The 18,111-nt window shown below is 40.1% G+C and overlaps 1 protein-coding gene across 1 annotated transcript in view; it reads left to right on the forward strand.

Moving 5' to 3' along the window:
• The window catches only part of DLGAP2 (DLG associated protein 2), a 410,760-nt gene that overhangs the window by 33,358 nt on the left and 359,291 nt on the right, over positions 1 to 18,111 (forward strand). Inside the window, exon 2 of the mRNA XM_042817501.1 lies at positions 8,718 to 8,772. Within this exon, the coding sequence (XP_042673435.1) occupies positions 8,718 to 8,772 (55 nt within the window). The remainder of the gene's footprint in view (positions 1 to 8,717; positions 8,773 to 18,111) is intronic.

Below are 18,111 nucleotides of genomic sequence, written 5' to 3' on the forward strand. Positions count from 1 at the left end.
AACATCATTGGTTCTGTCCTGGTCTTTTCTTCCTGGCAGTTTTGCAGTGTTTATTTAGAGACATCGTCATCTCTCAGAACACTTTGACATCATTTCTTCTAGATTTTTGCTGGTGTAGATATGGTCAACTGTGCTATTATTTCAACACTAAACTGATGTGTTTCCAATGAACCTGTGTTTATAATGCTGAATTTAGTTTGAGGCATCTTAAGAAACTGTGAATTTTTTAAAGTACAATCAATTACAATAATTGGACCTAGAAGTCACAAGTGCCTGGGTCACTACAGCAAGATCTTGTTCTATCAGTAAATAGTATACTCTTCTGCAAAGTCAAAGGTGTAAGGGAGGTTTTGTTTTTGCTGAATTACTGTTCTCACAGAGTCTAAATACCAAAGAGAAAGTCAGAAAGAAATAGGGTTTGTGACTGTTATTTTCCTCTGGCATTCCATAGGGAAAAGGTATTTTTAAAGTATTACACTGAACCACTTCAGAGCAAGATGTGTTGCTGACTTTCAGAACACCTGATTTTTTTTTCCACAAGGTTGTCTCTTTTTCTGTTTTTAGCCTGCATATTGCATTTTTATGAGAGCTATGTAAAATGAGTATATTTTAGATGGTAACTTTAAAATATTACACATTTATAAGTGCTTGTTAATCACAGAACAATTCTAATTAGTCATGCTAATGCAGATTAATGCTAACATGAATCTAAATTGTGTCATAATGATAATCATGTTTTTCTTCCTGATCCACCAAAAAGTGATCAGGCCAGTGTTTCTGTTCACTTCCCATGCTGACTTCAGTAAAAGGAATAAAAAAGAGAAAAAAGAGTTGAACTATTCTGTCTGAAGTCCTCCTAAAAGTATAACTTTTCTTGTAGGGTTGTTCTAACTTATTTCATTTTGATTCAGAAGTACAAAATAGATTATGCATTCAGCAACAGACTTAAATGTCTGTTGCTTTTAGTTCTTTTGTTGATGTCAATACTTCCTTTAACTATGGAAAGGTTTTTAATTTTTTTTCTTTTTTTTTTGGAGATGCAATGCAGTCTGAAAGAAAACACAGTAGTATGGATACTGTAATGTTTTCAGAATCATTCTAAGATGTACCTTCCTTAATTTAATGTTTCCTTGTATTCAAAATCGAAAGGAGACAATATTCATTGCATATGGTATGATAAATACATTGATACAATATAAAAGGATTTGATATGTGGTGAGCACAGTTTATCTCTATTTCATTAAAGCTCATCCTTTCAACAAACGTTTTATTTATGCTCTTGTTATCTCAGTGCGAATGGTGAATTAAGGTAGAGGATGGTAAGAGAATACTCTCACTAAAAAAAACCCACAAAGCAGATGAATCATTAGCAACTTCTGTTTTGACATTAAATTAGTGTGAAAGTTCAACTGTGAATATGTGAAATTGGATATTGGACAACAGCAGTCTAATGAAGTCTTGAAGAAACATAATTGGACAAGCCTGGGACAGCTCATCAGAATCCAATGAAATGAACTGACAAGTCAGCCTTCCTGCTGGGTGCTGCTCGTTGGAAGCCGTGGCAAAAGGTTGTTCATGGGGGTGGGGGCAGAGGGACTGACAGCCTGCAAGGAATGATTGAAAGGCATTACAAAGCTCCTCTGCTTTCAGCAGTGCTGGAGACACTAAGAACAGATAAATCTTGATATTTGCTATGTGAACAGTGAGCTCTCGCATGGACTTTGCCATTATGAATGGGCTCGGTGTTGCTCTGGCACAGCACATGTGCAGGTTGGGCAGGAGCTGGAAGGGCTGGTGGTCCCTCTCATCCTGCTGCTCTCCTCAAAGTTCAGATGTCTCAGGGATGCTTTGATGAGTAGGTTTCTACTGTTGACTCCATTGAGCTTCAAGCAAGACTCAGAAAGGAGCCATTGGTTATCTTAGGTTGCTTCTGAGTACTTCCAGGAGCTGAAATTATATCAGATATTTGTCAATACAATCTCTAGATATCCTTTAAAAAGTAAAACAAAATAAAATGATGCTGGTGAGAATGATGTGCAGATTTAGCTCCCTGTAGGTTGAAACCATTGCAAACTGTACCTGACTGCTGTGAATGAAGAAACAGGGTAATGCTGTAACGATAAACCTTTAGCTTATGATGATCTGTACCACTCCAAAACAAAAATTCTGAGATGACTATAAGGGAAAGTAAATACAGATATATAATGAATAGGATCCTTAAAGTAAAAGCAAATCAAATTCCTTCTACACAATCTGTGTGGTCTGTGGGAAAGCAGCAATCCCTAGCGTGGAGCAGTGCAGATAGCAGTGCCTAGGAGGTGCCTGCCTTTTGAACATAAGTGACAGAGCATTCAGGAAACAAAAAGCCAGGAACTCACCTACTGATTCACATCAAGGTACCTAACCTCTTTTCTCTTCAGTACTGTATTTCTTTCACAGCAGATGCAAGGTACACTTTATGGGATGACTCTTCCTAAGGACCTTTTCTTTTCAATCATTAGTGCATGAGTAAAGGTCAAAAAAAGCTTTCTTAATCATTCTGTAAACTTATATATATCTGCCCTGTATGTATTTGACACATATTCTTTTGAATATTGCAATATTCTTGCAACCAAAATGTTTAATTTATTAGTTGTAACAGTTTTTTGGGTAGGAAGGTTTAGGAGGATAGGGATTTATCTCAGAGACAGTCATTGGCAGGGGTTGCACATGAACACAAGGGTTTTGGTCGGCACAGCCAAAAGGTGATATTCTGCTCTTGCAGTCTTTAGGATCACAGGATTTCAAGGACGTGGAAAGTAGATAGAAAGCAGAGACAAAATCCCAACACAGTTTGGAACTGTAAAATCAAGTTGAAGTTCTTCCTTTCTGACAACTTTTAAGCACAGTAGAAATCCTTGTTAAATTCTGCCTTGAATTATAAGTTGACTCCTGATTTAGATGTTCTGTAATTCTGGACCTGGGAATTATTTGTCTTTAATTGCCTAACTTTTCAGCTGTGGTTTAAGGTTTAGTAAACAAATGTGATCTATTCACATTTGTTTACTAAATAGGAGAAAATCAGAGAATATAGTATCCAGCTTACTTGCATATCACTATTTTAACAGTCTAATTGTAAGCAGACTAGAAAGCAGTCAGAACATCTTTATCATTCAGTACCATAGAGAGGTCTGAACACAGAACACAGTCATTCAGCAGATCCTTTCAAGTCAGTAGGTATCAATTTCACACATGCACTTTTTCCATAGTAGAATAATTTTACTTCACTTCTTTTGGCTTCTCTGTAAGTTTTTGAAATTGTGTTAGAGGTTAGCACTCTCTAAACTTGAAAAGATTTTATGAGAATTAATTCTAGTCCTTGTTAAACCACTCTAAAAGAGTATTGGATGCTGAACATGCAGAGAATTTTTTTATTTTTTTATTTTTTTGTGAAATGGAATAGGCATATATATAAAAATGTGATGTAAGGATATGTTATTCTCCTCTGCTGCTCTGAGAAGCTTTCTGCATATTCGTAGTACAGATTTAGAGCAACTGAAAATTTGAACATTAATTATGACAGAAATCATAGAATCACGGCCTGGGTAGAAAAGGACCACAATGATCATCCAGTTCCAACCCCCTGCTGTGTGCAGGGTCGCCAACCAGCAGACCAGGCTGCCCAGAGCCACATCCAGCCTGGCCTTGAATGCCTCCAGGGATGGGGCATCCACAGCCTCCTTGGGCAACCTGTTCCAGTGCTTCAACACCCTCTGGGTGAAAACCTTCCTCCCTATATCTAACCTAAACCTCCTCTGTCTCAGTTTAAAACCATTCCCCTTGTCCTATCGCGATCTATCCTCATAAACAGCCGTTCCCCCTCCTGTTTATACACTCCCTTCAAGTACTGGAAGGCCACAATGAGGTCTCCCCAGATCCTTCTCTTCTCCAAGCTAAACAAGCCCATTTTCCTCAACCTTTCCTCATAGGAGAGGTGCTCCAGCCCTCTGATCATCTTAGTGGCCCTCCTCTGGACCCACTCCAAGAGCTCCATATGTTCACATGTATATGTGTGTATATGTTTTGAAATATATAATATAAGCACAGTAACCTGTAGTGAAAACAAATGTGAAACAATTGTGTCCTGATTGATGTCAACTGACATCAGCTAGAAGTTTTCTTTGAATTCTGAGGAAGCTTTGCACTGACACTGTGTTCTGAGTTTGTGCTCCTGCCACATGTGGTCATGTAACAGTACTCTATGGACTGGATCAGAGTTAATTTGGCTAATGCTAGGGAAGTGCCTTGACTATAACGACCTGCTTCCTGCTGTGTTATTTGTTCTATTTCTGTGCCAGCTTTAATTTAGTGTTTCAGTGCCTTAGCTCCCAGCTGGGAGCTTAAGAAACAACTGAAGGTTAAATCTTTGGCTTAATGTAATTGATACCTCTCACTTCCTCAAGAGAAAAAACAAAAACTACAACAAAAACAAAATGTTCAAATCTTTTCTTTCCTATGTTTTTTGTTGTTGTTGTTGTTTTTTGTTGTTTTGTTTTTCTGCTTGTGAGGATCTCCTGTTATTTTGACTTCTTCTCCCATACTTTGACTTCTTTAGCAGAAATCACTGCACGTCTGACTATGGTTAAGATTCTCAATCAGACTGCCCCTGTTTAGGTAAGATCTCAAATCACTAAATCAGTCAATGAATCTAGTGTTTATCTGTGAAATTAAAGAAAAAAAAAAAAAGAAACTCTGAGACATAAAGACATTTTAAGGCATAAGATAGGGTTCACAACTTTCCAATGAATGAGAGCAGGGGAAAGGAAAGACACGTAGAGAGAGAAAGGTGATAATTTTGCTGAGGAATGCTTGTGTCATTTTCCTTAGGGAGGAGAAGAACAGAGTGGGGAGATGTGGGAGGAGAGCGGTGTGAAGAGGCTCTTTGGGTACCATGGAGATGGGTACAGTGTAAAAATCCGTATACTGTAGATTAGTAAGTGGGAGGTTGATATCAAACTCCTACCAGCCAGAAACTGGTTTTGTACAGGGTAAACATGGTAAGGGCTGGAGAGAAAGAAGGCAGCACTGTTTTAGCCTCTTCCATGCCAGTTACCTACTTAATATTTAAGAGAATAGAGGAAAGGGACAAGCAAATATTTTTCAAGCTTGTGCCTTTCAGTGTGACTGTTCTCTTATATTTATCAGGTCTACCAGGAAGGTAAAAATTGTGTTCCAGGGTGTTTGTTTTCCCAAGGAAATTGTCTCGCTACTCCAGACCTGCTTTTTTTTTGTGTGTGTGTCTTCTTTCAGATTCAGCCTTAATTTGATTAACTGGTGCTCATAATAAATTCATAATGCTGCTCCATGGTTCATGAATGTGGGGAAGAAAATGTGGCAGATTCACTGGAAACTAAGTGCTATTTTATGTCTGAGTAAGACACGGTGTTTTCAAGATTCAGTCTTTGTGTTACACTGCTTTGTCTCTGCTCATTCTAGGATTTCTTTGTTCTCTGCTTCTAATTTTTGTGCTTTCAGTGCCTATAAGACTATGCTGTTATTTATATCCATGGCCAAAATGAAAATGCTATAGTTTGGAAGTATTACGATACACTCCTAAGTACCACTGGATTTTTTCTTTTTAAAATTCAAAAAAACACTAGCAAATGATGAATGCCGTTTTCACAATTTTTGTTTTAATGTTATTGTTTCTTCTTAAAATACATGCTTCCTGCTGTCTGAATGTGAGTAAGGGAAGCTAATACATTGGTTCAAGTCATACTGTATTCCCCTAAGTAGAATCATAGAATCATAGAATCACAGGATCATAAAATTTCTCAGGTTGGAAAAGACCTTAAAGATCATGGAGTCCAACCACAACCTAACCATACTACCCTAATTAACAACCCTCTGCTAAATCATGTCTCTGAGCACCACATCCAAATGGTTTTTAAACACATCCAGGGATGGTGACTCAACCACCTCCCTGTGGAGCCTATTCCAGTGCTTAACAACCCTTTCTGTAAAGAAATGTTTCCTGATATCCAACCTAAACTTACCTTGGCACAACTTGAGGCCATTTCCTCTCGTCCTGTCACCTGTCACCAGTGAGAAGAGACCAACCCCACTCTTGATGTAAGCACCTTTCAGATATTGGAAGGGAGTAATGAAGTCTCCCCTCCATCTCCCTTTCTCCAGACTGAACAGCCCCAGTTCCTTCTGTCTCTCCTCATAGGGCATATTCTCCAAGCCCCTCAAGACTTGTTGCCCTTCTTTGGATCTGCTCCAGCACCTCAGTGTCCTTTCTGTACTGAGGTGCCCAAAACTGAACACAGCACTCGAGGTTGGGTCTCACCAGTGCTGAGTACATGAGCAGGATGACTTCCCTAGTCCTGCTCACCACACCATTCCTGATACAAGCCAGGATGCCATTGGACATCTTGGCCACCTGGGCACACTGCTGGCTCATATTCAGCCAGCTGTTCATCAGCACACCAAGGTATCTTTCCATAGCTGTACTTGAAGGAAGGATGGTTTATGATTGCTTCAAGTGAAAAGGATTTCTACTTGGGAAAGCAATGTACTTGCTGACAGGTCTTCTGAGTACCAAAAGAGATGACAACGAGTGGTCTTTAGCTGTTATGAACATGCGGAAATTCAATTGTACCAGCAATACATGCATGCACAGCTAAGACAACTATCTCTTGCCTCACAGAGACAGCAAGATGTGAGTCTTCTTCTGCAGTCCTGTACTCAGAGGCATGGACTGGGCTTTGGCTCTGAGGGCATTAACTGTGGGACCTGTTTAAATGGAGTTGCAGCAGAGTGAAGGATAAGCTTTTCAGAAGTAGACAGCAGTAAACCTGTCACAGAATCACTGAGTGGCTGAGGTTGGCAGGGACTTCTGGGGCTTCTTCCCTCAGGCCCTTGAGGGACTTCCAGATTTCAGTTTTTCCCACAACTGAAGCTCTGGGGAGATGTGTCGCTCCTCAGGAAGTCCATCTGGGTGCATGTGTCAGCCCAGAAAAGGGGTGGCCCCCTCCATCTGGGTTTTGCCACAGCTTGGCTATTGCAGCAGGTGGTCACTGTGCTTGTTTGAGTAGAATGCTGCATTCTTGTGTTCACTGGTGAGAAGAAAGTGGTCTGCCTTGTGCCCTCCCTGCATGTGCTGCTGGAATAAAGTGAAGACAGGTGGCTCCAGGCACCTCTCTCTCCCTGGCTTCTCCTGGGTGTTTGAGCTGCCTCTCACAGAGTAATCTCCCCCTCCACTGCAGAACACAGCTTCAGTGGTGCTGTTCACTTCAGAAAATGACCAGAATGATTTATGCAACACTTCATGTTTAAATGCTTTGTCTGCTGTAGAGTTTCAAGGAGCTGTGTGGGGAAACTCTATTTCCTGTGGCTTTGTGTCCAGCACAGCTTTCTGTGCGCAGACTGGCTCTTCAAGTTAAAATGGCAGTAAAAGCTCAGCTTTGCAATGGCACTGTGTCTGCATGCATGCTTTTGAGAGTAAGCTCAGTGCAGCAAATTTCTTAAGACCTTAATTTGCTGTGCTGGAGGATGGCTGAGCAGAGGTGCTGGTTTCATGGAGGTTTACCACAGCGTGCATTGGGTACCGACCACAGGGAAGGCTGAGGCTTACGGTGCTGTTGCAGGGCTCCATGTTTCTGACTCTCATCCCTAACTGCTAAACTCGACCAAACAGCAACAGCAGTCTTCATATTGAATAAAAAATATTGCTAGGCCACAAAGTACTTTCCTTCCTGGATTTCTGAAACTTAATATGAGCTGTGACGGTGCCCAAGGTGTTCTCACTGGTTAGAGGGCCAGCATTTCGACACTGAGGTTATGTTGGTCTCCTGTTTGTACAAACTAATTTTTCTTTTGAGATTTTCAGACTTAAAAGGGCACATGCTGACCCTTCAGGGAAAATTAGTAGAGGACGTCTTAGAGCATAGCTTTTAATTGGATTTTTCTCTGAAGTAGCAAAGGAAAAGCCATTAAGTTTTAAGCTACAGTTTTACAGATGCTGTTAACATTGTAGAAGGTGTTAATTACAGATTTAAAAGTCAGATTGAAATTAGGTCTTGCATGCTTCAAGCACAGGTTGCTGCTGGAAGGAGCATCAAAGCTGCACCACAACAGATGACAGCAGTGTGTACATCTGTAAGAGGGATGGGGCTGCCCCACCCAGAAGAAAGGGCCTGTGGTGGTGGAAAGCTCCTGTAGCCTTTCTCATAGGCACCTCAGCATAGTGATCATGATGAACTACTTGTCTGTCTCCATTCCCTTGAGCTTTCTATCCAAGCTTCAAGGGTTTTCTTTTACTTACTGGAAATAGGCATCTGAGAAGTGATCTCCTAGCCCCAGGGGCTAAAATCAGTGTAAAATCAGTGCAAAATCAAGAAGAGGAGTGGCACTGGCTGATAACGTGTTGTCTTTCTAAGTTGAGCACATTTACTTCTGTATTTATACTATTTTACTCAATTTTTCAATATTGCGGTCTATGGAAGAGGGTGACACTACCTTTAAGGGCAGTAGGAAGCAGCTTACCGTACAAGATTCTTCTCCGTGTGTGATTCCTAGTGAGCGGGGCTCAGAGTCGCACTGTGCAATAGTTAATTTGCATCCAGAATGAAAGCACAAAGCTCAATTATGTATGCACTCCAACAATCACTAGCTCTTCTTCAGGCAATGTTAAAAATATACATATGTTAATGTCTGTTTCTTTGTTGCCACAGGTTCTGCCTGGCATACTGCAGAAGCATTGCTGTATTTTACCTGACCGGAACACAGGTAAATTTCTTTCTTAATGACTTTATATTGGATTATGGTTTGGAGAAATACAAAGACACATTGGACAATGTGGAGAAGTCTTGTTTGCTACCTACGGTCACCAAAGTCTACTCTAGGGAGTGATGGCTTGGATTCTTTGTTTAAATGATCTGGCTTCGTTTGAAGATTTTGTTTTCTGTTAGCTTTCTGGAGCTATTGCTTTTTTAGAGATTGCCATCAGGTCTCACTTACAAAGGTATTTCTGTGAATTTATGAGTTGTCTATTGTTAATTATAAAATTACCATTCTGTTAAGAGCTTTAATACTGGAATCTGAAATCTGGTTCTCTTGATTCACAAAGGTGTTAAGCAGTAAGTTGTATGTGTAGCACGGTTAGAATATAAGACAACACAGGCACACTTAGGTATGAAAACAGATGTCACTTCTATTGCTTCTGTGTGACTGCTAAAGTATTTTTATGCTTACCTACTGTATAGTTGGGAGTTGCCAACAGGTGCAAAGTAAAACATTGCTGTGTTCCACTTTCTCTGTTTCCTCCGTTTATGGTGTTTAAATCCTTGGCAGAAAGCAGCAGAAGAAAAGTTCAGGGTAGACAAGAGGAATAACTGAATTTCTAGCAGGTTTCAGATGCAGTTTCTGGATCCCAACACAAAGAAATGGTAAACTGAGGTGAAGAGATGGCCATTGTGTCATCTGCAGGCTCGCTCTCCAGGATTTTGTGGTAGTAGGCTTTGTCAGTCTGTGTTCAGTAAGAAGAGCTGTGCTCCCCAGGAGCCCTTAAGGATGGAGCTGTGACTTTCCACTCTGCAGGAGCACTCATTCTCTTCAGCTCTGAAAGGAAATGCACAGTTTGAATCCCACACCATTCAATTTTTCTTGTGTAGCCCACAGTAAATAAGTAAAGTTGTCTGTCCTTTCTTTGCTTCTTCCTATCCCCATCTTTTACATGTCTATATTTGATGGAGGCAGCAGTAGCTTGCAACCACTTCACAGGAGTGCATTTACATTGCTGGGAAGCTGAATTTGGTTGATGGAGTTGATTAAACATAGATGAACCATCTTCTTGTTTGATTATGTTGGAATCCATAAATGCACATTAAGATGGCAATCATTAAATTTGTGTAAATTTGGAGTGTACTGTTTGAATTGAGACATTTACATCATATATAATCTTGTACAACTCTGTTCTCATTAATTGAGGCAGGAGAAATGGCCTGATTGCAATCTTTGGGTCTCTATCTGTGTTCAGTTGCTAGTGTTTGGAAGAATTTAGAAGTGTACAGACTTGGGTGTTGTGCCTAATCAAATAAAGAGCAAAAGATGCAAAGTGGAATATGATAGTAGGAGAGGAAGATTAAACTGAGACCTCTAAAACCTCTGGGGAGCTACTCTAATATTGTGGGAAGTGGGATGGCTAAAAGGCAGAGGCATTAGTAGTTTTTCCACTTGTTCACATCCACTCAACAGTTAAGAGGCCAGCTTAGGAATCTTAGACTAGGACTTGAAGAGCTCTTTCCCAGTCTTAGCACAGAAGCTACTGGCGAGCTACACTGCAGAGAAGGTAGAGAGCCCTTGGGAATGTATGAAGCCAGTGATGAGGGATCACTCATGCTCACCTAGCTGCTGTTCCCAGTTTACTCAGCCTTGAGTCTTGGGAATACCTTTTAATACCTTGGATAACTCATACCTTGGAAAATTTCATGCCTCGGTGACTCTTCCTGCACTGCTGAAGTGCCAACACTTACTCTCGCAGTGTCAGTACTCCATGTTTGTAAACTGGAGCTGTACACATAAAGAAAGTACATGGGACCATGGATCACATTCCCCTTGTGACTGTGTGTTAATACATCCACTGCAAACTTTTATTTTTGGTTCTAACAACTTTGCTATGAAAACATTTGTTGCAGAACCTTCCAAAAAGGAAGGTATAAAACTAATTCAGCTGCTATGTAGCAATACTGTTTTGGAAGAAGACATGGTATTTAACAAGTTTAGGTGTTTCAAACATGGAAGAAGGTTTAGCTTTACAAACAGGTAAAGTAGCTACAAAATCTCTGGTTTAGATTGCTTGCATTAAGGTTTTCTAATAGATAATGATGTTTGATTTCTGAAGTGTTAATTTATATCGGCTTTCTTTTAATCATATTTTCATTACTAAGTTAAAAACGTATATAGCATACACTGGTGTAATGTATGTTTATTATCACGTTAGCTGGAATCCAGAACTTGTATTTGCCACATTCTCCATGCCCCAAGAGGCAAAAGATCCCAGATCAGACACCTTCATTCTGTACATCTTTCTTGATTGCCCTAAGCATCCTGAAGACTATACTGATATCCCTTCTTGGTTTCTTTCCATCTCCCATAAGTTAATGAGCCAGCAACAACTGGGGTACATTAGCAGATATAAAGTTAATTGGAAGAAAGCAGTTACATGCTCTGTACAGGTGTTACTAACAAGATCATAAGGAAAAATAGTGTGAAGATACTAATGACTGGGTGTGAAGCAGCTTCCTCATTTCCTTGAATTATATCCCTCTCTATTTCAAGCTCCAGCTGGGAAAGACAAGCCACCCTTTTTGATGTATACCCAACAACCTTTGTGCATGTATGCAGCCAGATATATTTAATTCTCTTTATAAATGTTTCCATCCCCTGCCTACTGAAACTCTTCAGCCAAGTCAGAGATCTCTCTTATAACTGCATGATCATTTCTATAAATCTGAAATAGATGCTAAAGATGCTCTTCCCTTCCTCCCTCCCCCCTTAGTAAGGTTTGCAGTTGTAGTGATGGCTTAGAGAGCTGTTCAGACCGTGAGAATGTTACACATCATACCTGTGAAATAGCAATAGAGAGGTAGCCTTTAAGTACAAAATATTCTTAGCATTCCAAAATAAACAAATCAACAAAAACAATCAAACATATAAAAAGTGAGGTATAGAACTTCTATGAAATGGAGAATTTAGTCAGTGTTTGCTGATGTGGATTTTTAAGTTTGTGCTTTTAGTTTTACTTTTTATTTCTAGTCCTTCTTGAAGAAGAGTTCTTCAGGCAATACATGTGGGCTGTTTAGCAATAGATGTTTTCACACAAAGAATAAGTGGAAATGAGTGTGAAAGCTTTTGCTTTTCTGTATGCCATGTTTAAGCAGACTCAGGCTAGATCAGTGAGTTTGGAGTTTGATTTCTCCTTGATCTAGCACTGTAAAAATGATCCTTGAGGTGAGTACAAGTATACATGGTATAGAATAGCAGGTGAGTAATCAGGTGGACTCATTAGCAGAATTGCTCTGTGCAATTTTTGCCATTGCTGCAGCTGCTAAGTGGACATTCTCATTCTGCAGAGATGCTGATGGGTGTGTGCATTGTCTGCCACAGTTATGCTTTTGATACACAATTATTAGTTTCCTATGATGAAAGAAAATTGCACAAGAAGCTTCTGTACTGTTCTTTTCCATCAAAGCTGTGAACTTAATATATTGTGGACTCTAAATTTGGGCTCGGTTTTGCAGTGAAGATCCCAGAGAAAGCAATGAATCAATAGTCACTAACAGCTTCTGGCGTTGATTTGTTCTGTGATGCTTTAAGCTTGCATTTCCTCTCTGATGGTGAAAGAGAACATAGGTGCAATAAAGCAGATCCACACACCTATCAGGCTGACTTGATTCTGATAAATAGCTCTGTTAAACTTTAAATAACACTCTTAAATTAAAAAAAAAAAAAAAGGAGATTTATACTGTCTCAAGTTTCTTCATCATCCATTTTCAGGTCAGCTCTTGTGCGCTGATATTGAACTTGTGCAAGACATTACATCTTTTATTATAATCATTTTGTTTTGTCCATCGCATTGGCTGAAATTACACTGACACAAAGTGGGACCAGTGTTCTGTTCTCCGCAAAGAATGAATAATATCTGTTTGAGAAACTGGTAATTGCTTTAGATACAAAAGCAGGAGTTTAATAATAACCAATCTGTTGTTTGGGTAAAGTATAGTGCAAGACAGCAGTGTTTCATCCTTCTTTGTTTGCTTTTCTTTCTGTTACTTGAAGAGCAAATATGGAACAGGAGAAAAATCTAAGATGGTATTAAAAAGAATTACTGCATGAAACTTTACTAAATTGCATAAGGAAGTTAACATTGGTTTTTATTTTTTATTTTTCCTTAATGATGCTTACAACTGGAATGCCTTAGATTTTAAAAGGCAAGTTCTGGTGATTTATATGACTCATAACTAGCAAATGTATTACTAACCTCTAGAGTTGTTTGTTTTTTTATTTTTATTTTTTATTTTTTATTTTTAATATGTAAATATAGAATGCATCTATATGGACTGGGCATCGGCCAGTTTGATTTCACAGATGGAATTACAGAACAGTGTCTGACAGTCTGGCAATTCTGCTACAAAAATATGCTATCATTCTTGCTAATATGTCATCTTCTACCTGAGCATTTCAAAATATGTTTAATTGTGATGGATTTTTGTCTGGTGTGGTTTAGATAAAGAAGTGTTATCCCTGCCTTTTTCACAAGATGAAATCAGATTATCAACTCTTGCAATGCAATGCAATGAGAATATTTGCTAAGGATATATGTAATCCCTCTTAGAAGTCCTTTGCCCAACTTGAGGTCATCCTTTTACTTTGAAAACCTGGCTATAGATTTTCAGGCAGCTCCTGCAGATTTCACCTGCTGCCTGCTTGCTGAGTTCAACACAAGTGCTCTCATTCAGATGTTCAGCTGCAGGCTGCCTGCTGGTACTTTCCAGCCCTGTTTCCATGGAAATAGGAATCAGAGGGGTGAAAGCAAAAGTAAGTATTTTCCTAATCTTCTACTTAATCCGGAATATCTCATACCTTGCCATCAAGGTTGTTTTGCTTTTAGTTGGCCAGTCATGTGATGGTAACTTTTGCAAAAGAATAAATAAATAAATTGCTGTCACTTAGAGCTGTGGTGAGCAATACCTATTACCATAACTCTGCAGAGATATATGGGATCACTAGCAAAGGATGAAGAAGGGAGAATTGAATTGGACTGCAAGGAACAGATGAAAGGATGTGAAGTGATATCCAGTGGCAGGGGTGATAAACTGTGACAGAAGTTCTTGTCAATTGTAGCTCATATGGTGACAATGCTGACAGTAATTAATTACAGAATGAACCTAAGGGAGGAAAACATCCTGGCCAGAGAAGATCTAATTTAAATGCTCCACTCTGAGTGTGAAACAAGGATATCCTCAGATGTATTCAGAACATAATTTGGAGTTCTCAAATCTCTTGAGAGATGCCTGCTCTCCAGTCTCTGTCCCCCTAGGCTACTTACTACTCAGCAGAGTCAGGGCTGCAGAACAGAAGCTGAGCAGGTGGCTGTGAGGTGAGGTGAGCATCCCAGTTATTGTGAGCAGCTCTTATATCCGCTCTTCTGCCTTTTCCCTGTGGGCTGAACTACAGCCCCTGTTTTCTGTTGGCCATTCCTTGGGAAGGATAGGTCTGGAGCCCTTGGGCTGTGTTTTTTACTCTGCCCACCAGCGGTCAGTCACGCCATCAGAGAAGCAGGAATGGGGGGTACCTGGCCTCTGCTGTGCCAAGGGAGGATCAGCTATACACACATCTGACAGCTGTCTGTATAGACTGCCCAGGCTCTTTATTCAGCTTCCCCGATCCTATCACTGGAAGCTTTTCCTTATTCATAGCCTGAATCTTCCTTGCTGCAGCTTGAGCTTATTAACTTGTTTGTATGTTGGGTGCCTTCAGTTTCTCAGCTCCTTCCAGATACCCCTTCTATATCAGAAGACTGTTTATCCTGTTTTCTCTCTCTTTAGATTTTATTGTCTAGGCTAACGAATTTCACTCTTCCCCTCTTCCATATGTATTACATTACCACACATCTGAAATTGACATGTTTTGAATGTAACTTTTATTTCACTGAGTGTTTTTATCCCCACCTGGATTTGTTTAGGAAACAGAACAGAATGTAGCAGTTCTCTAAATGTGACGTGATCACTGATTACTGATGTCTAATATTCGATTTTTACACTGCGCAAACTTTCATGTTTCATTCTGTCTGTGTCCTTTCTTCTCCCAGAAGACTTGATTGACTTGTCTGAGCATGTTACCAGGAGGTTTGTTTAAAGATACTAAACATTTTAATTGTAATATTCCTGAGCGAGTTGAGTTTCACCTGTGTCTTTCCTGATTCTTTAAGTTCTTTACAGAGAGAGTGGTGAGGTGCTGGAACAGGCTGCCCAGAGAGGTTGTGGATGCCCCATCGCTGGAGGTGTTCAAGGTCAGACTGGAAGGGGCCCTGGGCAGCCTGGTCTAGTATTAAATGAGGAGGTTGGTGGCCATGCCTGTGGTGGCGAGGTTGAAGATTCATTATCCTTGAGGTCCCTTCCAACCCTGGCCGTTCTGTGATTCTGTGATTCTCTTCCTGTCACCCAGCCCACAAGGTCAATACAAGCTTATTACCTGACCTTTGGTCCTGAGTCAGTTTTTCTTCTAGCTTTTCTAATACCTACAGAAGATCAGCAGCACATGTGACATGGCCATAAGGGGCCAGTGTGTTTTTTCCATTTCTCTCAGTGATTCAGTGTACAGATGACAAGCGACTGGCCAAAGGTATCAGCTTTTCAGTACAGATAATTTGCAGTGAAATCAAGAGGGAACTAGCAAGCTGTGTAAGAAATCAAATTTTAATTTTAGTTTCTATCCTGTGGGTCGGTTTGGATTTCTTAGCATTGTTAGACATCTAGCCAGAATACAGAATGACACACTTGTAGTCTCAAGCCAGCCAGAAGACTGCCTTGTCTTATTTGATTTGGCTCTACCTAGGAACTTTAATCCGCTAAAATCTAGTCTTTGTGCAGTGCAAAATTACAGGCAGTTTGGAGTAGACGCAGATTTCAAAGGGGGACAGAACTATTATCTCAAGGGCAGTAGGACCTCCACCTTCAATATCTTCAATACTTCAAATTCTTTATTATCTTCAATACTTCAATGTTTTCAGTACCTCTTGGCGTAAAGCTAATTAAGATTTGTTGTTTCACATACAGTAATTGATTAGGTCAGGATAGTCTGGATATATGTGAGGGCAAAACTGTTTTAAGACTCCTGCTGGTGCAGACCTCTATACCATTTTGCTAATGAAAGCAAACACATGGCTTTAGCACATGGCTCCAGTTCTTCAGCCTTTGCACTGTAGCCTAGTTGGCTGGGAATCCTTTTTGGATTTCAGCATTCTCCACTATGCCCAGTTCCTCCTTTCTGATGCTTTTTCCTTCTCCTGATGGGAAGTCGTGGTTGTGTTTCGCCCAGAACTATGTCAACTCAAAACCAAAACTGAGCAAGAGAGTTCACTGATGTTTGGCTACTGTATGAAATGTTCCAAGATCAGTAAAATGTGCTTCCTCGACAGGCGAGACTGACTAGCCCTTGTGCTCTGAGTACTAAATTTAAACCATGAACTCTTAAATATCACTTTGACGACGGTGTCAGCCTCATGTGCCTTGACAGGGATATGTGTGGGTGAGGAGGGGTTGAAGAACGGACTCTAAGTCAGTAAAGCATACTTTAGAGACTGAAATGTGAGTGGGCATATGTGTTTGCAATGTCTTTGTCTAGCATCAGAAGAGCTCTGGTGGCTGAAGGTGTGTAGGAAGGAAATTCTCTCCAGAAAAGAGTATCTCTTACAAGAAAGCTTACTTGACCTTTATTTCTGAGATGTTTTGTAAAGCATTCCCAGTGTGTACAGCTCAGTTACCAAAGGAAGAGATAATAAACATACATCATCATCAGCAAAATCTGCATGCAGCCCTGATAACCAGTCATGTTAGTAATGTGGCTAAGCGTTGCTAAATGAAAGCAGTATGGGGAATGGCTGATAGCTGTATGCCAGAAGTTGAGATTTTTATTTTTTGGTGCCTCCATCTATCTGTGAAATGGTTGCCCAGGCAGAATATAAGTCATGTGGACTGAGGGGGTGTGTATGTGAGTGTACAATACACGGGCATTCTCCTGCAGAGGAATGAAGTTTTGAAGTCCACTGCCAAAATGTATGACTTTGCCAACACAGTGCGCAGTGTGTGGGTAGAGGTAAAGAGGATGTAATTCAGCAGAGAAATCAAAAGACAGAAATTTTTACTCATACTGTAAGGCAAAATGTGTCTCTGAAGAAGTTAAAATGTTTGTACTGCTTTGTAGAACAACTACTGCTTTGTAGAACAACTACCAATTAATGGTGAGGAGCACAGGGAATTCATGAAGGTCTCAGAAGAATCTGGCTGTAATACTGGAGGAGTCTTGGATTCATTGCTTTTGTATATATGCAGTAGACCACACTGAGACTTCATTCCCATTAGAGGATCTGGCTTTGACTGCAAGCCAAAAGAAACCACCCCCTCACCTTTGAAGGGCTTCAGTGTCTTCACAGGAGTATCTATGTTACCTGTTTCAGTACTGTCTTGTCTCACTCCAGCCATGGCGAGACAACTCTGAAAGAAGAAGAGGTCTCATGGCTGGTGTGTGTAAATCATTCAGTTGTGCAAAACATAAAAGTAATGAATCTGTTTGTATTTGCTGACAGCTCCTTAACATGTTGATTACATTCCTTTTTTCCCCCTTTGAATTACAGTTCAATTGTATAAGTAGATTTAGGAATTATCCTTAAAATGCATGCTTCTGTAACCTGGGAAGTGTCCCAATTCTGAGTTCTGAGTGGAGGAAGTGTGATGGAAGCACCTCTGTAAGTGACCATTGCGCTCTTCTCCTGCAGTCACTTCAGTTCTATTGTAATCTCCATTTTTTTGTGGAAGATCTTCATGATTCTGAAGTTAAAAGCATTGGGTTTTTTTTGTTTCTTTTTGCAGAAGACATGAGAATAATAGATATGAACACAGAAATTTTCTTACAAAAAAAAAGAAAAAAAAGAAAAAGAAAAACAAAAAGACAAATAGAGCCCCACCTCCCACCTCCAAGATCATCAAGAAATTCATGTTTGCTTTTTATGTCGTCTCTCCTACCCTCACTTTTACTAGTAGATGGGGAGAATATGGGGAATCGAGTTCTCTGAGAGGCTCAGTGTTAGGTAACTTCTATTTTCACAAGATGCTGAGTGATACTTGTGTGCTCTAAGGCATGCTGCTCGATTTGGAGCACACATTTAGGACTTGTATTTAACTCCCCAGGATTAAATAACAGGCTTAAAAAGCAGTAGCATATAAGCCTCTCCATGACAAAAACAGGAGAGCTGTCTTATCTTCCAGTTATGTGTTTTCCAGAAAAAGACACCCTGCTTGCACTGATGCACTTCCTCCAGATCTCTGACTTTATTAATGCACAATTTTT

This window comes from Centrocercus urophasianus, unplaced genomic scaffold, assembly GCF_019232065.1.
Source record: "Centrocercus urophasianus isolate 14NV4802_14NV808 unplaced genomic scaffold, USGS_Curo_1.0 seq_10, whole genome shotgun sequence".
Taxonomy (NCBI): Eukaryota; Metazoa; Chordata; class Aves; order Galliformes; family Phasianidae; genus Centrocercus; species Centrocercus urophasianus.